Raw genomic sequence first — 26,446 nt, forward strand, 5'->3', positions numbered from 1 at the left:
TCCGTAAAAGTGGAATATGTGCACTTGATAAGCTATGCAAATACGAGATAATTGCGGTTGCAGGAGATATAGAATTTCCAGGCCAGAAGAAAGTTGACAAGTTGATAGTGCAGAAGACACTGATTTGCAATGAACGATTGTGAGCACCTTTGGGCGTCTGACGTTTACGGGGTGAATCCCTTCGACAACACTGCAAGTAGTAAATTACTTCTCTCGTGGGACAATTTATCGGTTAAAATCACAACCGCGAGAGAGTTCAAATTTTTGAATTATTTTTCAATGAACAACAAAGTTTCGACAAAACTAACGCTGAGAGACAACTCCGGATTCGCTGAGACCGGCCAATTGGTCGCTATCATGGGCCCCAGGTGAGAGTAATTTTCAGACTGGGGGATTGAAATGTTAATAAGTAATTGTGTGCAGTGGAGCTGGCAAAACTACTCTACTCGCTACTCTCGCGAGACTCAACGAGCCAGTGGCCGGATCGATTCATCTCAATGGAGTTGAATTATCCAAGGATGACATGTCAAAGGTAGCGGGTTTCGTTCCACAGCTTGATCCACTGCCTGTCATGCTGACGACTGCTGAATACATATCATTCGCTGTATGTTGTTCTGATTGGTTTATTTCGGGGATTCAGAGGGTGAATAATAGATCAGCATGAGGTGCTCTATAATTGGGAGTTTAATACCGGAAGTAGAAATTTCCTTTCGCCAAAAATTAATTAGTTTACCTCATTAAATCTGTATTTTTTTCGATGATCTCTCTTCAAATTTTCTCTCCGCGTATTTTCTGTACGAATACCTCCCAATGTCCTCCACTGCTAGAAAATTCATGATAACTTCAGGTGTTGAAAAAATCGCTTGAAAATTTCATTTGAACGGTAGTGCGCGTTGAAGCTCGATAAGTGCACGTCGGCCAGGGACAGGAGTCTCCTAGCTCTCGGAATTATTGAGGACCTAGATCTGTCAAACTGTCGTGATGTTTTAATATCCAATATCTCCAGTGGCCAGCGAAAAAGAGTCTCGATAGCCGCGGAGATGATCACCAAACCCAGAATTCTCTTTCTCGATGAGCCAACGACAGGTGAGTCCACCCCAAATTATTCACCAAATGAAACACTAATCCCAATACCTCCAGGATTGGACTCGTACTCGGCATTGCGCGTTATTCAATCGATTAAAATCGCCACACGTAACAGCATTGTCCTGTGCTCGATCCATCAGCCGGGAATAGCCCTCTATAATTTATTTAGTGACGTCGTATTCTTGGCTGAGGGACGAACGGCTTTCTTTGGGAGTCTGGCGAATGCCAGAACCTTTTTCCAGAGGCAAGTGTGTTAGAAGCTCTGTCAATATCCTCCTTAATTTAATATCGATTTACTTTTACTGATGAAGTGAAGGATATAACTGTCCCCATGGATTCGACGAGGCTGAATATTACATCAAGATTTTATCAGCACCGCGTTCAGAGGATATCGAGGCTCGTGATCTCGACAGGAACGAGGCTGAGAGAATTTGTGATTCCTACAGACTTTCGCCTTTCTCTGATTTTGCAGAGAAAATTGGGGGAGGCCCAGTGGGGTTTAAGATTGATAATCATGAGTAAGCAGTTTAAATGCAATTTTCAATTTCCGTTCTATTATAATTTAATTATTCACTTCGACGAATTTAGATATTCGGTTGTGCTATGATATAGTTAAAAAAATACAGTCGTGAAGTCGTGAATGGAGATCAGTCACTTTTGACTATTGACTATTTATTGAAAAAATATCAATTAAATAAATTACGTACAGAATCTTCAAGTCCTCCTCCTCATATGGATAATTAAAACAGCCCAGTGATGGGGTCATGAAATTTTATGAGATTCATTGCCTCATTATCTCGGATAACTCAAGTAAAAAAAACCACGATTTCCAGAAAATCGTCAGCACAATGGTTCGTCCAGTTTAATTGGCTCGCATGGAGATATTACCTCGCGAACATAAGAGCCATAATGAAAGAATTGATTGCATTCTTCTATTACGCTGTGAGTCGATTCATCTCAACTCTCTTATCATTAAAGAACACCATTTAATTGGATTATTTTCATTTTTATCCGGCGATAGATCTCTATTGCACTGATTGGAATTTTTTACATTGGAATTGACACTGAGAGGCAATCTGGCGTGAGAGATGCGATGGGAATGCTCTATATGACAGGCACAGAGCTCGTGTATTCATCCGCATATACAGTATTGTATGAAGTGCAGTCGGAGATTCCAATTTACCTGAGAGAGAGGAAATTCTACAGTCCATCCGCCTATTACCTGGCGATGGTATTTTGTTGGGTAAGAAAACCACATAGAAAACCTTACAAAAAAAATAATTAGAGAACCTGGAAAAAAAATTAATCGATATTTATTGAATTTGATCGAATTTATAATAATCAATTTCTATCAGAATTTCATTCCAGAAAAATTATAAAGATAAGCGATTGGATTTTTGAAACAGAAATTTAATTTTTTTGGGAGACATAAATTTAAAGCAATGAACGAAACAATTTTTTGTCTGTTGGCTCTTGTCAGGTGCCCAAAGTCATGATGAAGTCTTTATTCCTCACGATATTAATTATGCTGATCTTGAGATACGACGATGGAGTCTTTTTGATTTTCCTCGAGTATTTTCTCGTAACAACTGCCTGCGGTGTGTGCGCATTGGCTTACGGAATTATGATGGCCTGTCATACTGAGGGGGTCAATCTTGCTGTTTCCATCATGGCACCCATCGATTTACTCACGATGCTCATGGCTGGGGTTTTTTATAATCTGAGAACTCTCTCGTGGATAAGTGGTTGGCTCAAGTATCTGTCCATTTTTCATTATTCACACGAGATGATGGCGATTATTCACTGGTCGAGAGTTGCTGGGATCGGATGTGACATGAAACATTTGCCTTGTGTTGTGTCGGGGGCGGAGGTCCTGGCCGAGTATGGCTACAGCCAGGAGGGATTGTGGACTAATGCCGGGGGGGTGTTGGCACTCACTGGGGGAATGTTTTTTATCGGGTTCTTGGGGGTGTTCAAAAGGAGAATTCTACAGGCTTTGTATTAATAACAAAAAAAATAAAATCTTTGGTCTTAACAAACTCTTCAATGTCGGTTTAATTTATTTTTTTAAATCCTTTCTGTTGATGGAGGAAAATATAAAGAGAATTCATGAGTAAAAAAATCTTCTTATCAGTAAACGGGCTCCTTCGTGCTTCGATAACGAATGGCCAGGAAGCCAGCGAAATGTCCCAGTGTGAATATTGCAACGAGGCCCACCAGGTCCATGGAATAATTACCAGCGACAAATCCGTATTTCTCGAGGACTCCATCGCCCGAGGATATGCAGGGCTCCTCAGGATCTGGTGGACAATCTTTAACAAAAGAAAAATTAATTCCAAGATGAAATACTCGTACAGAAAAATTTATATTTAACAAAAATGAAGAACATAAATTATGGGCTCACAGATATTTTTTATAAATTGTTACGTGAAGATATATTCCCTCAACTTTTTTTTCACCTAAAACTTAAACTTGAAAAAAATTTAATGCTCAATATTTCTGTAAAGTTTCATGAAATTTCATCCCTAAAAATCATAATATCGTTGATACAAACTTATGTGATCATATTCCCTCCACTGAGTCAACGACACCGCCTCAGTGCTATAATAAAACTGCGAGATGTACTTGAGCCAAGAGATCCTCGGGGGTAAGTTTCTGCAATGCCAATAAAACATTAAACCTCCCTATCCCCACAATTTGCCCCTATCAACTTCGAAACTCACCCCAGATGAAGATAAATTCCACTGAAAATTAACATGAGAAAATCGATGGGCACCGATAGCAGTGAAGCTGTATCGATTGATTTGAAGGAGGCAGACATGAGACAACCTGTTAACAAGAGCAATTAAAACTTATCCTCAACTACAATTTATCAATTTCCAGTGACTTGTCAATTACTGACCGAGAGCTGATGCTGATGTGGCGCACAGTACAACGGGTATTGCGAAGTATATGAAGCCAACGACACCGCCTTTGAGACCGGCTATGCTGTAAATCAGGGCGGCATAGAGAAATGGCTGAATGATTGACCCGGGCACCTGGATAATTCATCAGGGAGAAATTAATTAATACAACAGGACTAACAAAATCAGTGATGTGACATGTAAGTAAATTACATAACTACTTGTAATAAAAAATATAATTGGGAATTTTTTCAACTCCATTTGCTACGTCAAACTCCATTAACAATTCTCAAATGTATCAGAAAATATAAATTTTTAGAACAACAAATTTTGTTCTCATTATTCACGGACATCCAGTGGAGAATAATGAAAATAATATTACCAGAACAGCAATTTTGCTGAGATAATAGGGAGCTGGGTAATAGAGCCCGCTGGCCATGTCCCTCAACAGTAGTGGAAGTTCCTTGGGAAATGTATAGAAGACAGCATAATTGAATGTAAATGCAGTCTCGGTAACGACAAGATACATGAGACCCTGCATATTTTGTATTCCGTTCTGATCGATGTTCTCGGCTACGTCGATGTAAGGTGTTGCCAGAAGAACACCTATACACATGTACAGGAAAAATCTGAGGAGAATGACACTCCAATTTCTTCGGTAATCAACGTAACTCCTCCAAGTCAACCACTCAAGCTGGGTCAGAGCTCGAATTTTCTTGAAATCACTGACTGGCTGTACACCCTCGGCAAAAACTGGGTGGGGTGCCCAGTCGTCGGGATCGCCGTTGGACGACCTGTCGATGGCTCTTTTGATTCGCTTACCGTACTCGGAGCCCTTGAATTCCTCGCAGATCCAATTAACCTTCTTCGTGCTTTCGGCTTCGCTACCTCGGGTCAATGATAACTGGGAGACGAAGAACTCGGCGTTGTTGAAAGTTGGGGGACAATGGAGGCCCAGACTGAATGGTCGACGAGGGGACGAACACATAAAAAGTTTACTTTTTTGGAAAAGAGAGTGATTTTTAAAAAATTGATATTCAGCACAGATTCGAGAAGTTTAGAATTTCTCTTCATTTTTATATTCTCAGAAAAGAGTCTGATCTTAAAAAAAATTATCACTTAGTTGCAGGGGATAATGACACCCATGATCAGACAGTTTTAAAATAATTTTTTTTTGTCGACAAACATTTTTTATAATTAAAATTGAAGATTGTTTATTGAGGAATCGGTGCAGTTTACGCAAGTAATTTATAAAAAGGATATTCTAGCAATATTTTCGATGACATTTTCTCTTGACATCCGGTGGAAACTGAAAACTTCTTTTTTCTGTGTTGTTATAATCAGCTGAGGATTCGATTTCGTTTACCTTGCGAAGAATGATGTGGCGTCCATTGAGCTTCCCTGAAAGGCAACTTTGCCGGAGGCGAGGAGAAGGACCTCGTGGAATAATTCGAGGAGTCCTGAGGCGGGTTGGTGTAACGAGCAAACAACTACTCTTCCTCGTGCTGCAACATCTCGAAGGGTTCTCACCACCACCAGTGCCGAGTAACTATCGAGGCCAGTCGTCGGTTCGTCGCAGAATAATATGCTGGGTTCGGTGAGAAGTTGAACAGCCAGGGAAACTCGTTTACGTTCACCACCGGAGAGGGTTAATAGTTTCGAGAGTCTTGACTCGGTGAGGCCGAGATCGCTCAGAAGATTTTCGATTCTCTGGTGACGTGAGGGCGTTCGAAATCTACGGTCCATCCTCATTCGAGCCTGAAGAATATATTCGAAACTATCGTGAATTATTTTTTTTATAGAGATTGAGCGATTTAATTTACTCGTTGTTTTACCAATTAATCAAATTATCAATTAATTTTGATAGGGGAATTTACTAGTAAACTTTTTATCTGGATAATAGAGCGTATTTTTGGTCCATGTTGAAAATGGTTCTGTACCATGAACTCCATGTGCTCCTGGACTGTGAGAGTCTCCACCGATAAATCCTCTTGCGGAACGAAACCCGATATTCTCGCCATCAGGTGATTGTCAACGGGTTTGTCATTTAGAAGGACTTCGCCACTGGCTTCTCCTTTCAGTCGTCGACTAATAGTCGCCAGCAGGGTGGTTTTTCCAGCTCCACTGGAAAGTTCCCAGAGGAAAATAGACAGAGAAAAAATCATCTCTTCATTTCACGTCATCAACATTTTTTCTTTGAACAAAGCCCCAGGATTCCCTGATTTCCCGCCAAAATACCTCTTATCTTCATCAGTTATCATTATTCAAAAGGAATTTTTTTAATACATGTCTGACCCCTCGTTAATTCCGGGGATCATCCCCTGGAAACAAATTTCAACAAATTGCTGCTGCCCCAACAATTCAATCTTTATCACGACATGAAAAAATACCTCGGTCCTAATATCGCCATGAGAGTCCCCGATTTAACAACACCACTGACTCCATGCAGCAGTTGGACGTCCTCCATGTGTCTACCCCTCACTAAATCCATGATATATCCTCCGTTCTTCCTCCTCGTAACCGTATACGATATATTTCTCCATGTCAGGGAGAGATTTCTTGGCGAACAGAGTGCGGTCTCGTTGAAGCTCCTTCTCGGCTGAGACTTCATCTTGAACGAGTACAATCTATTAGCCCCTATCGATGGAATTGGACGCTTGGAAATTACTCCGAGGGCAGACAGGATGGAGAGGTGGGAGAGGAAACCACAATAACGAGAATGTGTTTGTGCCATTCGGTATGACTGCTGTCGGCGGAGTATTTCGCGGTAAGTCTGCATCTATTCTTTGGGAGAGGGAGAGGGGGTAGGAGAGGGGGATTATGCAAAGCTGGATTTTATCTGTGTGATTGCCTGGAGATTTATGATTGCGGCGGAATGATTAATTATTTCTGCCACGAGAACGGTCTGATTTAATTAAAGCTTCCAATTGTGTGGGATGTTTTGAAATGCATTTTTTATTCCTGAATTTTGGGGTAACTAAAATTTAATTTGCCAACATATTTGCTATATTCTATTTCATAAAGGGACCAGTCATTAGAGAAAAATTACGGAATAAATCGTGGAATTTGTATGATGATTCGTATCATTTCGGTTTCGGTTAAGATTTTCTCTCGAAACGTAATTCTTTTTCCGCGAGGGATTTTGTTGATTTTTTTTCTAAATATGTTTCAAATATTAGACATTTTTATGAGTGTACATGTACTTACCTTGACGGTGCCGAAGAATAACATGGCTTCACGTCCACTCACTCACTCATTGCGCAAAAATACTCGCGAGGGGAGACCGGATTATATTCCCCTGATGGAGTAATCCAATGAATAAAAGGTGTTTCGAAAGAACAATAACTGCTATTGAAGGAGTCATGAAAAGACCCCGGGGATGATTCACCGAGCACTAATTAACAGTGATAATTAGATAACTGGAACCGATCTCGCCGGATTAGCGTGGAGAACCTGAGGACCGCGAAAGTCTCGCAAAAAAATGAAGACAATTTTGAAAATCCCATAGGGGGGCTGTCGGAAGACCGCCAACTCCGGCCGATACGGTTACGTTGGGGTAACTGAGAGCAGGTTTTGTTCTCAATGCACGAGATACTCATGGTGGGCTTAACGGGGGAAAAGTGTTCAGCTCCCACGAAGACACTTCGACGGGGCTGAACGGTGGCGGATCCAATTCCCTGCGATGACACCTGGTGAAAAAAAAGTCATAAATCCATCGAAACTCAGATAAATTGATGCACGCTAAACTTCTCAGGTCAGTTCTTCAAAAATTTCGAGATTAAATTTTTTCCCAATTTCCCTTCCACCACATTCTTGGTCATTAAATAATTGCAATTTCCCCAATGAACTGAACCGCTTCGCGTCCGCCTGGTAACGAAAATAAATAAAACTAATTCATTATTCATAAGACTATTTTCCACTGCTATCGATCAATTATTAATTAAGGAACTAGTCACTAACAATGACTGATAAAATCGAGAATGCAGCAGTGCAGGCGACGTTCCGTCATTCCGCATCCACCTGAAAATTCCTGGCATATCCAAGAGCACGGGAGAAACGGTATCCATCTGGGACCTAGCAAATACAGACATGTGAGAATAGTTGGGTGAATAATCCGCCGGAAATATTGGAATCGGCGCAATATGATTTCACGAGGAGCGGCGAAATGAAACGAAACGCCGCTTTGCGTTGCGCGGAGAGCAGCCGACGGTTCCATCTGTGCGCTCTCCCATCGTCGTGGAATGACGGGATTTGTTAGATATCGAGCGACTAGTTACACAGCTAAAATGGCGTGTGCTTAGTCGGACTTTAATCGGGCTCGGAGAAATACTTTATTTTTCTCCGAACACGGCGCAATAATCTATCGATTCCACACCCGACAACTTAACAATTATTGAGAAAATCCGAAAAACAGGATAATTCCAATATATCGATAATACTCGGTGTATTTATTTTATTAGAAATAGTCATGCGTCATTAGACAATGAGTTTGATCGTCTGACCTCAGTTATCAGATCCGCAGCGATTTTCAGAGGAAAAACAATCGCCTGTTGATGACTTTAACTGATCGAACAGACGATTTAACCAATAAAGAGTGGGATATCGATCCAATCGGGGATTTATCGTTGGGGGTAAAATGTCTAATGCCAAAACGTCCACTCCGGTGGCCGGAAAAAAACGCGAGAGAACCCAGAATTGGGTGCCCGAGGAGAAACGCGAGCTCTTTACACTGATAAAAGCTCACATTAATGCTATTGAGAACAAGAAAATCGACACATCAGCCACTGCACTTAAGAGTCTAGCCTGGCGTCAGATCTACTGCGACTTCAAAGGAATATTTTCTACTGAACGCGACATCACGAGAATGAGGGAGCAGTGGAGGAGAATGAAGGCACAGGCCAGAGTCGATATCAACACCTTCGCCGAGAAGGTAAAAGGACGAGAAGGCCTTTAGGTACTTTTGCGGGTTTTAAGAATTTAGTACGAAATTTAATGGTTAAATGACTTAACAATTTGTAATTTCTGCGAATATACCAGGTCAAATTAGAGGGGAATTGAATCGTAGAAATCGATTCGTAATTTTTCTCCAACGATTAAAAAATTTTCTATGAAATGAATTGTATAAATAAATATTTCGTATTTATTGTTTCAGTCAGGAAAAACTTCCTAAAATTTATTCTCCATTAATCAATACAACTTTTACTGAATTATTTCGTCCTCTACCTCTTACATAGGTGAGGACAGTAGGTCTTCAGGAGGCGTCGAAAAATCGACCGTCGGCTTTATCCGTCGACGTCTGGCGTTTGCTCCAAATTCTCAAGAAAAACGACAGCGAGCCGACGTCGGACGACAGCCAGGACGCAGATCCCACGTCAAATCTCCAGGAGATCCTGGATAATCTAAGTTCAAATCCCCTGGAAAATTCTTTTGACTCGATAAAACAGGAGTGCAACTCCGAATTCAACGATGAGGATCCGTCCGTCCAGGGGTCATTCGCGAGCTCACCACCACCGGAGAAAACCAGGGGAGTGAGATTATCCGACGAGGAGCCGATGAATCTCGCGCACCAGAAGAAAATGCGACTCAGTGCGACGTGCTACGGGGATGAGGACGAGGAGGAGCCGACGCTGATGCCCGACGACCTGAATGATTCCGACAAGAGGGACTCGTCGTCCACTGACATCAGTGCGGAGGAACGGAATATGAAGTTGAAGATTCTGGGACTCGAGCTGGAGAGGGCTGAGCTGAAGAAGCAGACGGCGATTTATGAGCTGAGGACCTCGGAGATCAGGAAGCAACTTGTGGAGAGTCAGGCCATCGATTATTTCAGGTGAATTTTTTAAAAATTTTGATTTAAAAAAATATGCATTTCGATTTCGAATAATTCAATAATTACTTAGAACTTAATTAATGCGTCTAAATCTCTTTGATTAATGGAATCTAATTCCTTTAATGTCCTGCGGACGTGGGGACAAAATAAAGTAGCAAAATTTAATATAGATATTTATAAATTTTAATCCAAAACTACCGATTCCGTAGAAATACACAAGAAAATTCCATTGAATTTCCCTCTTCACCTTTTCTCGCTCCATTTGAATTACGCGGGCTCGTCGATACCGCCTCTACCGGTCATCACTCCACCTCCCTCGGGTGTAACATTATAACCTTTGTGCCAGAACGAAGTTGAAGTGTTTCCCTTTTCCTCGGTATTAGAGGACATCCACAAAATAAAATGCAACGTGCAACACTCATTTTCTCCAGGAGAATGGCATCTCTGAGGTACAATCTCTTTAATTCCACCGATCCCAGAGATCCCACTGTGTTTTCCTAGAATTTTCCATTGCATTGAACCCGGCACTGTCCCGGCAGACCCCTTTCCCTCACCCAATCGATTAAGAATCATATCACACCAGGAATTTATTAACTAACCGATTAGAAAAAAATCTGACATCGATAGTATTTAATTTCGTGACGCAGTTCCCCAGATAACAATAAAAAATTGTGGATCATTTGGAGTCTTCAGATAATTAAGAGATTTTTCGACAGATTATGTAATGCTCTGCTGCCTCTGAACGCCACGAATGGGACGAGAATATCTATTTTTCAAGCAATTGAAAATTCGTTCTTATTTAAATTTTTTTTAGCCAAGCCAGGATGTCAGGTGAGGCAGGATCTGGTGCTGGAAAGGGTGGCGGTGGTGGTGGAGCCATCCGCAGCGCTGGGGGCTCCTTTGGGAAGATGGAAGCCGCACATGAGGACCAATACTTCTACAATCAGGTGAATTATGACTGCCTCCTTTTTTATTAATTGAAAATTTAGAAGAATTTTACTGCCTTAATTTCTATAGACTTAAAAAAAAAATAGTCGCTGTTAATTAATTATCTTAACTGTTTTTTCATTAATTCTTCTACCTCTTTGTTCCACCAGTGATGATTCTTTTCAAATCGCTACAATTTTTTCAATTAAAAAAATATTTACTCAATATTTAGACTCTTCTCATTTGATTTTGAAGGAAAATATTTGAATGTCTCGTATTTGTGACGATCAGAATGACATTTTCGTTGATTCCAGCAAAAAGAACAACTGAAGAACTTGAGGGAGGGTCTTCACGACGAGATTTCCTTCCACGAGGAGCAGATAAAGCGTCATCAGGAGGCCATCAATCGCCACAAGAGGAGAATCGATGATATGGAGCACAAGTAAAGGGATCCAACGTTCATTTCGTCCGGAGCTCGGCGATGGGCACCAGGAGCGTTTCTATGATTAGAACTACGATATCATTTAACGATAGTGTGCATCCTGAGCCCCAGATTGTGGCTAATATTTTTCTTTTTTTTATCATGCGTATATGTTGTTACAGTGTAGGAATAAATTTTTGATTTTGAAAAAAGGGAATTATTGGTGTTCAACCGTTATTTCAGGAATATCACATGGACTACACAAACATAATTTTCTGTTAAAAGAAATCTATATAAACTGTTGGAAAATTCCAAAAGAGTTATATAAGAATTAATGTAAAATTCTCATGCTTCGCAGGAAACTACTTATTGATTTTTCAATGCTGATATTTCACGCTTTTTTGTTTTTCCTATCAAACTCAAAATTTTCTGCTGTCCAAGAGAATAAAAAAATCGCAAATGGAAGAATTTATTGGCGTTTAAACTGAGTCATGTTAAATCGAAAACCAGTCAATTCCTCGCTCTACAAAAATAGGTGAGCCAGAAACCTCTGAGCATTTCAAGACACTCTCATCGGCCTGAAGGTTAAAATCGCAAGTCATTAATTCCTAGTTTTAGGTACTTGAGCCAAAAGAGTAACGGGACCAACCTGAACAAATTCCAAGCTAAACGAATCGCGTTCGAGAGTGATTACTACTACAAGCAAGTAAGTATATCACAGATACCCCCATAGACTACAATTTTCCCTCATCCCCCATTCCTCGGCATTAGAATAAAGAACTGCGGGAATTATTGAAGCGAAAAACCCAGGAGGAGGTGCAGAAGATGCAGAACAAAGTTCGCTCCATGCAGCGTCAAATTAACGAGTATAATCGCGACATAAATGAGACACTGAGATTTTTAGAAAATTTGGATAAGAACGTTACCTCTAAGGAGAAGAAAACCTGAGTCAACAGTAAAAATTCAGAGGTCTGTCTGATATTTATAAACATTTTGTGGACAAAAAAATTAAAAATGTGCGCTCTGATCCAAATTAAATAATTAAAAGAGAGAAACTTTATTTTCTCTGTTCTCACGACTCACGAGTCTTCACTCCCAGATTTAAGAGAATTAATTTCAATGATTAAATAAAAATAAATTCAAAAGTGCCTCCCGCTGCACGTGGCGCCCGAATAACCATCATGGCGTTCTCCGTTAGTTCGCGGGGGCACCGTAACGACAGTTGCGCCCCCAGTGTCTCCCGAATCATCGATCAGTGTGGTGTGTGTCTCCGCGTTGTTGCTCCGTGAAGGGGTTTTTTTTCAGTGTTAAACATTTTGTTAATACCCAACGTAACCACGTTCGGTATTTCACCCGATATTTCCCCTCCAACAATTGCCCTCGGTTGTTTAACATTGAATCCCCAAGTTCAAGAACCAGTGACAGTAAAGGGCTCCAGTGTGAGCCCTCCCCCAACCGGTGACGACAGAAGGGATTTTTTTTAATAACATCAGAGCAATCAAGGATGCAGCCAAGGATATACTGGATTCTTGCCTGTGCGGCCATCGTCTTCGTCGGGTGCAATGCCGCCGCTGGGAGCGAGGTGAGTGCATTCCCCAGTAAAATCATAAATTACGCGTGACATAAGTCAAACGTACCTTCCCCGAGGACCATGAGTTCTCCGCTGGGCGTAAAAATAATCGAGAGAATCGTATACCTCGATTATCCATTGGCCAACGAAAGTGTAACGTTCTAGTAAAAAATATCTAGCATTCCTGACGCCTACAGAAGTCCCGTTTTTTTGTATCGTCAACGCTCTAGTCATACCATCACCACCTCCATGATTTCCACCCAATGGTAGTGTTATCAAAGTCAAGTTTTGATGTAAAAGAACGAAGGGAATCTCCGAATTCGTCAGACCGAGGAGAAGTCCAGATGCTCGACGCTGATCCCATGAGAGTATAATCTTTCAACCCTCTGATATATATTTTTTTTTCTCTCATGTGTGCTCTGAAAATGACAAATCACCGAGTCCCCCCACGTTTCCCCGGGTGTCTCCCATCGTAACATATCCGTCGAAAATTCGAGGATAAAATAAATGCATGTGGGTTTGATATTCTCTATGGGTTTGTAAAAGTGCAACGGTGCAGCCTAGCGATGGAATGCCAGTTTCTGTCGGCTCGTCAATCGTAAAAATAGTCGAAGGCCTTGTGTGTACACACAAGAGAACAGGAGGGAAAAAAGAGAGGAGAATGAGGGGAGAGTTGGGGGAGAAGAAAAGAAAGAAATTCAGGGACTCCACAGTTTAGATGTTTCACAAAAGAGGGAGAGAGATGGATGAGAATCAACCTTAGGGCTAATAAGAAAATTTGGTACAGTTTGAGTTTAGGGACGTAAAAATTTACCATAGTCAGTGACAACTGCTGCAATGTGATATATGGGATGATAATCCCTTGTATCGATGGGGGGTAACCACTTGGGCACGGGTTCCATCCCCACATGGCATATCTTTGTTTTGATTTTAATCCTCACAAATTGCATTGAGACTGAAAGGAAAAATAATCCGGAAAATAACAAATTTCGATAATGATTTATTATTATATCCATAGCAATTATTTTTTTGACGATGAGGAAAATTTTCATGCGAAATAAAATCTGGAGGAGATAACGAATAATCGATATGTCCAAAACAACAAACAATAGCTCAAAATTACGGATGATAAACGGCTCATCTTCACTCAATGAAATTTAAATCCCTCGCATTCAATCACATAATCCTTCCAAACAACCAAAAAACCATTTCTCATGAATCGCGAATGATATTCTCAATTCCAAGAACAACAGCCGAAAAAAAAATAATGAATGCAGACTCGTATGGAGGCCACTGAACTCTCCTCTCTCTCTCTCTCCTTCCCCAATTTCCATGAATCAAAACTCCTTCGGGTATCGTTAATCGTAGACAATGCAATAGTGGCTCCACAATTCCCATATAACACGATAACAAACTCTCGTCCATTCAAGAAAATCCCCTCTTCTCGCTTCACCACTCGGACACAACACGACCCATGGTACAGTGGGAAGAGACAAGAGATAACCGGTTGAATCGAAATGCCGGAATGTAAATAAAAATTCCTCCAAAGGTAAATACCACTGAAATAAAAATCATAAACATACACCCTGTGGGGTAAAAAAAAATCGACCATGAAATCCATCAAAACGGCGCAATAACGTATCGAAATTATTGCTGTCGATTAATGTTGTTATTTGTATCGGTGAGTGACCGAACAATCCAACGCACTGTATGTGACGCGCATTTGTTATTTATCATCTCTTATGGTTCTTTGAATGGTTATAGTTTTGATGTGCGTCAGCATCTACTCTTTTGTTGTTGTGAGAAAGAAAAAAGAAATCATTGGAGTCCTGTCACGTTCAGCTCAACCAATAGAACTGCACAAGTATGAATCCGCCCCTCCTCACCGCCTTCCACACCCTTTGGCAAAGCCCACCCTGAGCCCCCCCTCGATGCCGTATATTGCAGCAGATGCGGTTTAATGTATTATGGGGACATGTGTATTGACCGCTTATATGAATTTTGCATCGATGCAGACTCATTCAATTCATCCCAACACCTCCATGTTTTTTTAATTTTTTAATGGAAAATTATATTCGGTGTTATTAGTTTAATTGGAAGCCAGATGAATTAACCCCCGGGTACGTGTGGCTAAATATGGGTGGATTTGTTTGGAAAGGAACAAACATTTTTTGCGTCGAAATAAAAATGGATATTATTCATTTGAATAGTTTAAATCAATAAACTGATAAATGCGAAAATTAAAATCATTCGGAATTCCGGATTTCAAAAGTTTGTTTTCGGGTTTGGACCGTTGAAACAATAAACAAATACTGGGGTTTTAATAGACTGCTGGAAGAGTAATTGTGCGAGTTAATTATGCGTTTTTGAAGGGCGAGGGGGTGGGAAGGAATCAATAATGTGGTTTGATAATAAACCCGCGTTGGTCTACATTTGAATTGTGTTATTAATTCGCACTTCAATCAATAAACTGCGAATAATTTTGACCCTATTAGTTACCTTTATTAATCCTGGGAAAATGTAATGAATTATCGTGCGGTTGTATTTATTGGGATGAAGGGCATTGAATTTGATTATTGGCCCGTAGCTGAAGGACAAAATTTTCCAGTCATTCGGTACTTACTCAGATTCCGTTTTAAAAGACTCATTGTCACAAAATCGCCAGTTATTTATCGTCCACTATTTGCAATCGGCGATTGCAAAATTCAGTTAACGCGGAACTCTAAAGCTTCGCGATCTTCTCGGTAATTTTTACCAACATTATGATTACTAAATGTTCAATTAAATAATGAAAACATTTTTTTATAAATTCACGTTTAACCGAATCAAATTTCTGGTGCACAGGACTGGATTTTTTTTTCCTCACGTTAACATTCTGAGAATTTTTCTCAAAAATTTCCCGGCGGTCACAAATTCCAACTCTGTTTTTCTATTTGTCATGAAGATTATTCATCATTAATTCGTATTTCGATGAGTAAACGGATTATTTTGATCCCATATTTAACTCCGTTAATACAGGGAAAATATGGTGGATTATGGTGGTGCGATTGTGTTTATTGATGAGAGGGGGTATTGAATCTGATCATTGGACCATCGATGAGAGGCAAAATTGTCCAGCAATCCGGTACTTACTGCGGTTCGATTTTAAAAGACCCCTCGGTTATCTTCCTTGGGTCGCAACCCCGAGGAACACAGGCTCCCGGTGGTTTTGCCTCGTAAAAGTCGTTAACGTACAAAAGGTAGAATTCAGCTAGGATTCAAGCCCTTGCCCAGTGTGCAGGAGAATCGCTGATAATTTCCTATTTTATCGCTGCGTCCGGACAATGCCGATCCTCCCCTAACGTAGGGTACACATCGAATCCTAATTCCCCTTTGCCTTCGATGTTGGAAACTTTAGTGCTATGTTCACCTTAGGGTGCTGCAGAAGTATTATGGCTTCTGTCTGCCGAGTTTTTGATATTTTTTTTATGTTGAAGAGCTCCTCTTCTTCTTCTTTTAAATCACGTCTGGTTCGGTTGTTTGATGCAATCGGTAAATTCGTGGCATCACATGCGATAGGTTTTGAGTTTTAAACGCATCCGGGGGGTGTGATTTGATCATTTAAAGTTCAGATTAGGAATTTCTATGAATTTTTATGGATTTCTTCCTCAACTCTAACGTTTAATAGAAACATTTCCACAGCAATGTCAATTTTTAAACAATTATTCCTCTATTTGAAATCTACTGTACATAGTCCTAATTTCCAGTCTCTTCTTCCGATATTTTCGTCGATAGAATCACCTAAATCTCCTCATGAATTCACCCCCACAACTGGCTTGCAATTCAACCCTTGGGATTTAATGTTTTGTTTAGTAATTTGTCGGGAGAGAATGAACTTTCGGGTGTCGATGAATCGGGCTTTACAATGAAAGCCGAGAGATTTCCCAGAGTTGGATCGTAAATTTTCGTCGTACCTCGATGGAGGGTTAATGGGGGTGAAAGGTCAGGGGAGATGCCACGGGCTATCTCGTTTATTGATGAGTGGGCGCACACATACTCCAGAAGTGAGTATGGACATTGCTGTTGTCTGTGAGTTGAACGAGGAAAAATACATTTGTTTAAGCGGAAAGTGAATACATTTCGAGTGTTAGAAAATTCAAACGGACAGAATATGATTCTCGTTCATCTGACGTAATTCGATCATTTGTGGATAATTATTATGATCGGTTTCTTTAGAAAATTTTCCATTTCAATAGTGAGGTAATTTATAGAGACATAAACGTTAATTCAATTGAACATTAATGCAATATACGTTGTTGGGATTGACAAATATTGGTGATTCTTACAAATCTCATAGATTGAATGAAAAAATGACGAAAAAATAACCGAGAAAACAAATTCAACCATAAAGATATCCTTTGCTCCCTGTTATGCATAACTCGAGGGCAGAATCGTGCACGAGATGTCGCCGTGGAAATTGGCTTATTACTTTCGCGTTTTCATAGTCGTGAGGTTGGTTGTGAGGGAAGGGAAATCCGCTGGTGTACATAAGGAGGGCCATAGGATGAAAGGTACGAGGAGGTCTGTAAGGAAAAAGTTTCATCCATCTCTGGTGCTAGTTCCACCAGGGAATATCCATTTTTTTATTTTTTATACCCTCTTTTCGTGGAGGCCACGACACAGGTATACATTTTCCACACTCCGTCATCGTGCAGCCCGAGTAGTGAGCCTTTTTTTTTTCTCGTTAGTTCCACTTTGAATCCTCATACACGATTTTTTTTTATTCCCTCTCTTGATCAAAAACCACGGAATCAAGGATTCTTCGAGCCGAGGGGAACAAAAGGTCATTCGGCTGATGAAAAATTCGACTTCACTGTAGACAGGAAAATCATTATCGGGATTGATTAATTTAACTGGAAAATACGTTATGGCTAATCGATTATTTTGTTGTGGAGTGCTTTGAGAATTTTCTTATTTCATTCAGGGACAATATTGCCCAGCTCCAAGGCGGGATAAACTGAATTCAGCAGTGGAAAATAAACACTGAAAAAGAAAATTACATTCATCTCCAACCGACAACTCTCCCGAGTGATTTCAAATAATTTCTCAGAGGTTTTTTATGATAAAATTCTTCAATGTAAAAGAAAATTGGAAAAACTTCAAAGGGTAGAATTTCATTTCACCATGAAATATTGAAGTCCACTTCGTTCCTCATTACTCCTCAAACCTCTCGACTGTAATAACCCATTCGCGAGATGAAATGAGAGTGAAACTGTCAAAGTGGGGGAGATGGACTAAAAAGGGAACTATTAATTTTCCACACCCAGAACAATTATCCGGATTTTTTTTTTTTTTTTGAACATTTCTTTTAAAGAATTTCGCAGAATACTGTTATTGTCAGGATGGCCTATTGACCGATTTAACCCGTCGGTTGGCCTCCGTCATTGCCCCACCACTTCCATTGCCATCTGAGATTCCAAGCAATTCGCGTGATGTCATTTTAACAAAGCGAACATCAGCATGAAAGGTTGGCGTGCGACAGAGCACCATTAAATTCCAAGGCCAGTGCAACACTTCATATGTCATTTATTAAGTAGGGGGGTTCCATTAATTCCTAATTTCAGGCATTTTTATCTTCATCATTCCAATGCGCTTCATTTCCGGGAGATAAGATGACATATATGGCTTTTATGGTGGTTTTAGCAAATGAGGTGATGGTGATGGTGATGAGTGATAAAATATTCAATGCACAACGTGTGCCTTGTCTAATTCCAGCACATGAACAAAAATCGAGATATAATCCCGATGAAGTATTAATAATCTCTTTCTAACTCTCTGGACAATTCTTCGAAATTTTCATTTTTTATTTGAGTCAAATCTCCACCAAGGAATTTTTATTTCAACATCTTATGAGCCTAACTGTCTCCTCCTTTCTCATATTTACCTGACTACACATTGCCTATGGAATGTCATAACTCCAAATCCCCCATTACATGGCATCACCAAATGAATGATAAAAAATTTTCGATATAAAGTGCTCCACGCCCTCGATGCCTTAATACCATCACAAATTATTGAAACTAATTTCTGAGGCCGGACTGGAGAGTGCTTTTATCCGTAATTAGTCCAATTACCTTAATGAATTTTTTTCCGAGCAGTTATTTGCAAATATCCGAGATGAAACAGAATATTCTTGTATCACCTTTAAAAAAAAAAACTACCCACCCCCCAGTAAACATATTGACGGATATATTTTTTTAATCCTCTATTTTTGTTTTTACTTTCAACATTCGTCGTCCCTTTTTTTCCCGTTGATTAGCATACACGAGAACTGGAAATACACGCGTCTAGAATCGTTGCGTAAACAAAACCCAAGTTTGGATAGACACACAGTGAGAGGGGGCGATATACATATGAGCAATGCCTTGGAGTTTACAAGTTTAGCGGAGTTTATGTACCAAAATATACATAGAGTGAAATGCTTGGACTAACGGCCGATCAGACACAGACATGGGCTAAGCCCAATGAACGCTGGGTAACCGGAAACTACGTAGAATTCATTTGTAAAATCGGCCTTTTGATGGCCAGTGATGACTGACCAGACCAACCCTTTGATCCGTCAATAATGCATAGCTTAGTGGAAGGGTGGAAATTAACGAGCTGGTACTGATCATTTTCTGGTGCCTGCACAATCTCACAATTTCACCCACATACAATCAATTTATTTCCCTCCATTAATTGTGTTCCAAATCTTCGAAAAACTTTCCTAACAGGAGGTCCTGATATATTGGAACTTGATATATCTCATGACTCAACTGAGTTTCAACGATAACATATGGAAATTCACTCACTTCCGCTGTTAAATTTTTTACGATTCTGGATACCATTAGAATTGCGGTAACTAATTCTTCACAACTTCACGATATATTCAGTCTCAATACGATAACATTTAATATTCAACTGCTGTTAATGGCTCGCAAAAGTAGAATTTTTTGGAGGACATTTCTCGTTCAGGGATTCCCCGGACGGTGACGAGGGGTATAATAAAATGGTGGAAAATTGCTTTGGTATTAAATAGGTTATCTTCTATAGGAGATTACGGAGTGATGTCTGGATGTTATTTATAAAATTGCTTACAAGCTTGAATTTCGTCCGGTTATTTCGTTGAAAATCCTCTTCTGAAATTGAAAACAATATTGTCATCCACGGCATTGCATCCCTTTTCTTTCCCTCCCATCACAGCCCGAAGTGAAATGCGGATATAATTAATTTCACTGTACATCCCCGGAGGATTTTCAAGTGAAGTTGAACAAGAAGACTGAAGAAGCAAAATGTTCCATCATATTGTTCGCCATTTCGTATCCTTTGTAGTCGTTGAAGAGAGGGCTCGCCGAGTCCTCGGTTCTTTGACGCACACACGAAGATGAACCAAAGAAAAGCGGGATTTCATTTGCAGTTGAAAGCTCTGCAGAGGCATCTCATCATTTTACGTTATTTAAAAATCATCATGAGTCTTCATTGACGTAAAATAAGCGGAGAGATTCATGAGAACTGGCGAAATACCCACTTTTTTCCTACCCACAAATGACTTGATGTGCGTCTGACGCTTAATGACTTGCGACGGGAGGAGAGATCCGGTGAGGGAAGGAGATACAGTGGCTGGGGAATCTAGAGGACTTGCAACAAGGGTCCCGTTCATTCGCTATCTACCAAAGATGGCCTTAGAGAGCTTCGAGCCGGGAAAAGAAGCGATTGCTCGACAAATAAAGAAGTGAAGATCGTCCAATTCCGTTACGCAGCGGCAGTTCATAAAAGAGTCAGCCTCCTGCTTTAGTCAAACAGCAGATCGGCGTTGATCTTTGGCTTCCACTTGGTAAATTAAAATCCACCTGGGGTCAGACGTACAAGTGAATAATCGGAGTCCAGGATTGAATTACGCAATTGTTTTTGGAAAATGTCTGCTTCGAGTGAGGAAACTACTGAGGCATATCCGCATTTCATCATTTACGGCTTATGAATTATCGATTACTTGAACGTTTCAACGTATCAGTTTCAAGTTCCGTCGAATATATTCAGACGGAATGAAATTTCAGGGTAAAAATAGACCGCCAGGGGGTGAGAGGAGAGACGAAGGTTAGTTTTATCAGAAAAATTCGCCCTCCAGAGCTCCACTTTTTATCCAAAATATCTTTCCACGCAAAGTCCTTGCCAGCCATAAAGACAGTCCCCAGCCTAACCAAATGAGTCCGTATTTCCTTCATTAAGCTAATGACATAATTAGGCTGCGGCTGTCACTAAAGCCCCAGGTGGATCCTAATATTTGACGCTTTGAAAAAGTCCACTCCTCGAAAACACGTGAATTGATTTGGTAATTAATTTTTTGAGTGAATATCCAGGATGAAATTTCTTGGGGGAAAATTTAAAAGCTCATTTTTCTCAATGTGACAAAATAAGCCACCGAATGCACTGGTATTCATCAATTCTCTTCCAAACTGTGAGACCCTATTATACATGCTCACGGTGAAGCCTGATTGATTCACTGTGGGCGGAGGTAGTGAATAATTCGCCAGCCAAAGTGCGAACGATGAAACGATTAGGGTGGTGGTAGAAAAAAAAAATGAAAGAAACGATGGGAGGGTGAGGTTGCGGAGATGGATATCGATGGAAGCCGAGGTTGGCTAGTTATTGATAAAACGTGACTCCCTTCAATATTGCAGTCTATAATTGAACTCCATTGCCACGTCAACGGAAATAGAATAGAAATTGCCATGGAAATGGTCGCACTGACTTTCTCATTCACCCTCTTCCCCGAGAGCAAGTACCACTATTACTTTTCTTAAAAACTTCACCAAGAAATATCATTAGCCCTTATGGCGTTCAACTCGGAGAATAAAAATTCATTTGATGTTATCGATAGGGTGATGAATTAAACTCTGAATTATTCAATTCAATAGCTCAATGGTCCGGAATTTTTTCCTTTCTTTATTCTGCTGATCGAGTAAAAATCGTTGAGTTCATTCGTGCAGGTGCAATTGTATTACTATCCCCTAGATGTTACTGGGTTACAGTGGGAATTTCTCTCGCTGGTAGATAACCACTGGAATAGTAAAAAAAAAAGTGAGGTAAAAGGGGATGAGAATAGAGAGGTTGGAAGGCATAGCGTCGCCGAAAACGTTTTGTATCCGTGGGGCAAACGTGAATGGAATACATCGACTGTGCTGAACTGAATAAAGGGGTTGGTAGATGCCGTTGGAGAGGTTAGGGAGAACTTCATTGCCCATCCACAGGAATGAGCCTGGACATTGCACTGGAGAATTTAGAAATTCACTGGGGAGCAAATTGTTGGCTTGAAAAATTCGGAGATATGTACGGTACAGTGAAGATTGTCAATTTTGTCAGTTCAATATTTTCCATTTTATTCAATATCGAATCATTCAGTTGGAAAAATAAATTGGCGATTTGATGATTGTCTTTTTTTTTTCATTATGAATATGAAAATATTTTGATTGGGAAAAATAATTGTGAATGGGGTTCATCGTTCTTCGAATTGGACTTTGGGAAAATTCGGAGATTCGATTACGTCTTTTGATAGTCGAGATTAACGATTTTAGAGCGAATAAAATCGCTGGGTCCAACGATCACTGTGATATTAATGCGTTTTTGGTGGTAGAAAATATCAATTAAAAAAGTGTCAATTTATGGAGCTTTTATCTGAACATGACTCGCATCAGAACATGACTTCTACCACCACAAACTTTTCTATCCTCATCATCTCTATGGCATTAGTAATAAACCGTGACGCAATTTCACATTCATGAATCAGTCATTTCCTGGAAACGACTGGAGGACTCGTTAAGATTGTGATAAACTTTTAATAGTTTGAGATGAAATGGCTCTCGGGGTCTTTAAGAATTTCTCGGGTGAATTTGGGGCAAGCGATTGGATCTCGTACCTTTTACCTTAATCCGGAGGAAGAATCTGAGGAGTCGTGTGCATCTCTCGTACCTTCTTGATCACCAAGAGGCTCTTGTGGCGCCAATATGCCGGGGACACAGTGTACTACACATACATCTTTACAAAAACCGGTCCTATGAGAAACTGATGTAACTGAGACCAATACTGCGATGGTTAGTGTGTTGTACAACTGCAACTTCACTTGCTGAAAGTTAACTATAAGCATCATTTTCTCTCAGCTGCTCCGTAAATGGACACCTGAACAGCCAATTCCAAAAGTCAGTTCGATTACGAAATATCGATTATTGTCGTCACATTGTGGTCATTGTACTTCTTCATTTTTATTTCCACACTTTCATCTGAAAACTTCTTCCAAATTGGGGATGAGGTGAAGCTTTTATGATCTGCCAATGGCTCTCGTATTTTCTAAAAATGTCTTGCATTCCTCTCAAATTTTTAAAAACGCCCTAAATTTATAAAAACCGTCACTTAAAATTACTGAGACAATTGTGTAACTCAAAGTGCAATGGGTATAAATAATTTTTAACTAATTATAAGCAGAGGCTTAACTTTTTTGCACTTGATAGAAAATTATTCATATTATTTGACTCTTCTACTCTGAAATCTCTTTGAAATCCTAATTTCCGGTGTTGAATGTTCTCCTGGTTTCGCCATTATAATGATAAGGGAAAATTTAACGCTGGGATTTAACAGTGAAATTGTCGGAATATATTAACATCAGTCATGATTAAGTCATACATTTTGGGTATGATATTCTCAGCTTGATTAATAAGCTTTGTTCGGACGAATTCAGTTGAATTTTCAACTGGTATTCGGTGGACTGATATTTGTTGGAATCTGAATGTATCAGAAGGTGTATCTTACACAGGCTACAAGGTGTGGGCGAGGTGGCCAGGTGTGGGCAGCAGCGAATGCAATTACCCCGGAGGCAGGTGACCCACCTCTGTACCATGCGCGTGGGATTTTAGAGAGTATCGTGGATATCCTTCCAAGAGAGACGATAAAATGAAAATCCACAGTGCTGGATACTCTTGTGATGTTATTTTTTTCTTTTTAGTTCGGAGCTCTTGTTTATCCTCTGAGTGGTTTTCTCTATCTCAAATACTCGATCAAGAAGATCTTTCTTTGAGTTTTGAATTAAAAGAACGATTGGTAGATCACCTGGGTTCATTAATTCATGTCGAGGGGTCATTTGTATTTCAAGGATACCTTGAATCATCGACCACAATTCTGAAAATACAGCATCTCTTTCAATTAAATTTTCAGTAGATTAATTATTCAGGATCGTATTTCTGGAATATTCTGGAATTGTTGGATTCCCCAGCAACAACACGTGTGGAATTTGTGGGTGAATGAATGATCATGAAAAGTTCAAATTTTTTTCATTAAAATTGTAGGAGTCATTTCCCAACAGTGAAAGTTTTAGTTTTCCGGTATTTCTCCTCGTCGTCGGCCATTCGGTGCTTGTCCTCGATTCGAAAATGTCTTACTTCCGTATCTGAGGGCTTCCAGACGACACAGCATCAATGCATTCAATGCTAATTTAGGAAAAAAGACGACATCAGACATCACTGCGGCAGCTTACAAAACTGCTGATGATTATGGCCACTCCCTTGGGCAATCCCACACGCCCATCTAATGCCTGTTTTTTTAGGTCTCTCTTTCTCGAAACGTTCATCCTTTGAGTAAAAATGTCTGAATACGGGAAGATTGAAGGTTGCTTTGATGACTATCCGCTTTTGGTGATAAAATCGTCGAAATGGTCTGAGGATTTTCATACATAAATGACAACTTTAATTCGAGGAACAGTAATTTGTTATAATTATCACTAATCAAGTAATTCCCACATATATATCAGCACACACTTAATTGAAGACGTTTTGCTTTTATGATCTATATTTATCCAGCTCTTTCCTTCGAGATTTTATTCAGGAAAACTGATCATTGTCTCCAACTACATCATGAAAATTCTCCACCTATCGTGATCAATACCAGATATATTCTTGGAAAGTTTAAAAATAAGAGGCTTTTTTTATCATCTTCCTGGCTTCATATATTTGACATTTCAACATCGCAGATGTATTTTCACCGATGAAGCTAATTAATACTGTTGTCGCCTCTTTTCTTCGAAATTTCAATTGCAACACGAGCTGAAGCCAACTCTCTTTGGACTAAAATTTTCCCACCACATCACGAGAATTTTCCACTGATCATTACAAATAACATTCGTATTCTCAGAATCTCCGAAAATAGCGTGTTAATGATGATGGGATATAGCGCAGTCTTATTTTAAACGATCGACAGATGCATGATCATACGGTCCTCCTTATTCACAGCTTACATCACTGCCAAAAAGACTATTATTGAAGTCTGATAATCACCAATCACCGTCAATGATTTATATACCCTCCCCCTCCTCCTCCCGGCCAATCGTCATCAACAACCGAAAAGCCTGAAATGGAGTCAGATGAACGCGGTCAATTTCCCCTGGACAAAATAATCATGAGTCTGACCAATGGTCATCAATAACCGGTTATTTTTACATTCCCAAATTAATTGGACTAACCCCATCAATCAAAACCACTGCCTAATTAGTCAATCCGAGAAAATCACTACAGCCGTGGTAGTCAGGCTCGTGGGTAGTTTACCCACGTTCAACCACTCTCACCATATGCCCCGGATATCAATAAATTTTTATTCGTTTAGAAATGAATATTAATTGAAAATTCGAATATCAATAAACCCCGGGCGTTGAAAAACAAAATTCAATATTTTTCGATGATCATCCACTCGTTGCACATCCCACCATTTTACTTAACTCTTTCGAGGATGTCCAGGAATATCCACTGTCCGTGTATTGGTGAACGAGTGAAGTGCTCACGTATCCTGAGACTTGTATAAGTTTCAAAGTCCCAACACACACTCGCTTCCTGTCGTCTAGTGTTTGCACTGCATTTCCGGGAGATAGAACGTGTCTCCTACATATATACAGTGTCGAGGGGGGGGGGGGAGGGTATCATACACTGACTATTCAGTGATTGTGTTGGTCCCAGTGATCCGTAACAAACGGTCCAGGGTGAATGTTTTCAACCGGAGACACTTAATCTACTCGAATCCAATTGCAACTGTTTTCAGTTTAGTTTCACTTTGTTTATGCTGAGGGGAAAAAGGGGGTGAAATAGGAGAGTTTTTGGATTGATGGATTGTATACCCGGTGTTCAGCTACATCCCAGAGATGATGCGCGACCTCGGTTATTTATTGACGACCGGTAGCCCGTAAAAATGTCGATAGCAGATTTTTTATGGTCATTGACGATATAATTATATCAGCACACGCTTCTGGATGTCTACCTAGGAGTCGTTTTATGGGTAATCGAGATTAAATTTTCTGGTGGAGAAAATATTGATCGTTTATTATCTATTTTTGAGGGGCTTTCGAGCCATTTTGCAGGATAATTATTGTTGCTGTTACGTGGTTATGATTGGTTATTTTTCTCTCGTTCATATGCGGAGAGAAAAATTCTTGGAAAGTTACGTGGGTGTGACGTAATCTGCCAGTCAAAACAGTAGTCAGTAAAAATTACGAAACAGTTACGTATTTTTTTAACTAAAGATTCCATAGTTTTTCTGGAAAGTTTTAGATTTTTTAAGGTGCGTTATTGTTCCGTAATTTTTACGGAGTATTTTTTCACTGGCAGATTGTGGGAGAGGAACGTAATTTTTCAAAAAAATTCTCTCCGTGCTGTGAAGGGGAA

The 26,446-nt window shown here is 40.0% G+C and overlaps 6 protein-coding genes across 8 annotated transcripts in view; 5 read left to right on the top strand and 1 right to left on the bottom strand.

The window, feature by feature from the left end:
• The first annotated feature begins 103 nt into the window (after positions 1 to 103).
• Positions 104 to 3,091, top strand: LOC135163963 (protein scarlet-like). The gene is made up of 8 exons (XM_064123868.1): positions 104 to 368; positions 424 to 604; positions 888 to 1,086; positions 1,141 to 1,330; positions 1,398 to 1,604; positions 1,920 to 2,028; positions 2,108 to 2,329; positions 2,567 to 3,091. Exons 1-8 carry the CDS (start codon positions 130 to 132, stop codon positions 3,089 to 3,091), a joined length of 1,872 nt encoding a protein of 623 aa, XP_063979938.1. The 5' UTR covers positions 104 to 129.
• LOC135163331 (protein scarlet-like) lies at positions 2,884 to 7,762 on the bottom strand. Its single transcript, XM_064122687.1, has 9 exons — positions 7,197 to 7,762; positions 6,380 to 6,600; positions 5,930 to 6,113; positions 5,356 to 5,747; positions 4,372 to 4,948; positions 3,989 to 4,124; positions 3,810 to 3,915; positions 3,641 to 3,741; positions 2,884 to 3,398 (listed from the first exon to the last, which is right to left on the bottom strand). Exons 1-9 carry the CDS (start codon positions 7,218 to 7,220, stop codon positions 3,217 to 3,219), a joined length of 1,923 nt encoding a protein of 640 aa, XP_063978757.1. The 5' UTR covers positions 7,221 to 7,762; the 3' UTR covers positions 2,884 to 3,216.
• Positions 7,763 to 8,275: 513 nt separating this feature from the next.
• On the top strand, positions 8,276 to 10,037 carry LOC135163499 (uncharacterized). The gene is made up of 2 exons (XM_064122962.1): positions 8,276 to 8,919; positions 9,224 to 10,037. The coding sequence occupies exons 1-2, from the start codon at positions 8,626 to 8,628 to the stop codon at positions 9,821 to 9,823; spliced, it is 894 nt and encodes a 297-aa protein (XP_063979032.1). The 5' UTR covers positions 8,276 to 8,625; the 3' UTR covers positions 9,824 to 10,037.
• Positions 10,038 to 10,115: 78 nt separating this feature from the next.
• LOC135163506 (ATPase inhibitor mai-2, mitochondrial) lies at positions 10,116 to 11,384 on the top strand. Its single transcript, XM_064122975.1, has 3 exons — positions 10,116 to 10,268; positions 10,634 to 10,766; positions 11,061 to 11,384. Exons 1-3 carry the CDS (start codon positions 10,222 to 10,224, stop codon positions 11,190 to 11,192), a joined length of 312 nt encoding a protein of 103 aa, XP_063979045.1. The 5' UTR covers positions 10,116 to 10,221; the 3' UTR covers positions 11,193 to 11,384.
• A 137-nt stretch (positions 11,385 to 11,521) lies between these two features.
• Positions 11,522 to 12,298, top strand: LOC135163505 (uncharacterized). 2 transcript variants are annotated; one of them, XM_064122972.1, is made up of 3 exons: positions 11,522 to 11,702; positions 11,780 to 11,873; positions 11,939 to 12,298. In XM_064122972.1, exons 1-3 carry the CDS (start codon positions 11,659 to 11,661, stop codon positions 12,113 to 12,115), a joined length of 315 nt encoding a protein of 104 aa, XP_063979042.1. In that variant the 5' UTR covers positions 11,522 to 11,658; the 3' UTR covers positions 12,116 to 12,298. The 2 variants fall into 2 exon arrangements, with proteins under 2 accessions (XP_063979042.1, XP_063979044.1); XM_064122974.1 differs by having other exon boundaries at positions 11,786 to 11,873.
• A 120-nt stretch (positions 12,299 to 12,418) lies between these two features.
• Positions 12,419 to 26,446, top strand: part of LOC135163500 (syndecan) — a 40,554-nt gene continuing 26,526 nt past the window's right edge. Inside the window, exon 1 of one of the 2 annotated variants that reach the window (XM_064122963.1) lies at positions 12,419 to 12,749. In XM_064122963.1, the coding sequence (XP_063979033.1) occupies positions 12,672 to 12,749 (78 nt within the window). In that variant the 5' untranslated portion in view covers positions 12,419 to 12,671. Of the gene's footprint in view, positions 12,750 to 20,438; positions 20,701 to 26,446 lie in introns of those variants that run through there. The other variant, XM_064122964.1, reaches the window with a different exon arrangement.

This window comes from Diachasmimorpha longicaudata, chromosome 6 (genome assembly GCF_034640455.1).
Source record: "Diachasmimorpha longicaudata isolate KC_UGA_2023 chromosome 6, iyDiaLong2, whole genome shotgun sequence".
NCBI classification, from domain to species: domain Eukaryota; kingdom Metazoa; phylum Arthropoda; class Insecta; order Hymenoptera; family Braconidae; genus Diachasmimorpha; species Diachasmimorpha longicaudata.

Excerpts from the sequence above, each read along its gene's own strand:
- LOC135163963 (XM_064123868.1), top strand. The coding sequence starts at position 130 with ATGAACGATTGTGAGCACCTTTGGGCGTCTGACGTTTACGGGGTGAAT. Across the intron at positions 605-887 it reads CTGAATACATATCATTCGCT|TGCGCGTTGAAGCTCGATAA; the intron begins GTATGTTGTTCT and ends TTTGAACGGTAG. Across the intron at positions 2,029-2,107 it reads TTGCATTCTTCTATTACGCT|ATCTCTATTGCACTGATTGG; the intron begins GTGAGTCGATTC and ends ATCCGGCGATAG.
- LOC135163331 (XM_064122687.1), bottom strand. The coding sequence starts at position 7,220 with ATGTTATTCTTCGGCACCGTCAAG. Across the intron at positions 3,916-3,988 it reads CACATCAGCATCAGCTCTCG|GTTGTCTCATGTCTGCCTCC; the intron begins GTCAGTAATTGA and ends TCTTGTTAACAG. Across the intron at positions 3,742-3,809 it reads GGAATTTATCTTCATCTGGG|AAACTTACCCCCGAGGATCT; the intron begins GTGAGTTTCGAA and ends TTGGCATTGCAG.
- LOC135163499 (XM_064122962.1), top strand. The coding sequence starts at position 8,626 with ATGTCTAATGCCAAAACGTCCACTCCGGTGGCCGGAAAAAAACGCGAG. Across the intron at positions 8,920-9,223 it reads TCAACACCTTCGCCGAGAAG|GTGAGGACAGTAGGTCTTCA; the intron begins GTAAAAGGACGA and ends CCTCTTACATAG.
- LOC135163506 (XM_064122975.1), top strand. The coding sequence starts at position 10,222 with ATGCAACGTGCAACACTCATTTTCTCCAGGAGAATGGCATCTCTGAG. Across the intron at positions 10,269-10,633 it reads AGGAGAATGGCATCTCTGAG|CCAAGCCAGGATGTCAGGTG; the intron begins GTACAATCTCTT and ends AATTTTTTTTAG. Across the intron at positions 10,767-11,060 it reads ACCAATACTTCTACAATCAG|CAAAAAGAACAACTGAAGAA; the intron begins GTGAATTATGAC and ends CGTTGATTCCAG.
- LOC135163505 (XM_064122972.1), top strand. The coding sequence starts at position 11,659 with ATGTTAAATCGAAAACCAGTCAATTCCTCGCTCTACAAAAATAG. Across the intron at positions 11,703-11,779 it reads TCCTCGCTCTACAAAAATAG|TTTTAGGTACTTGAGCCAAA; the intron begins GTGAGCCAGAAA and ends ATTAATTCCTAG. Across the intron at positions 11,874-11,938 it reads GTGATTACTACTACAAGCAA|AATAAAGAACTGCGGGAATT; the intron begins GTAAGTATATCA and ends CCTCGGCATTAG.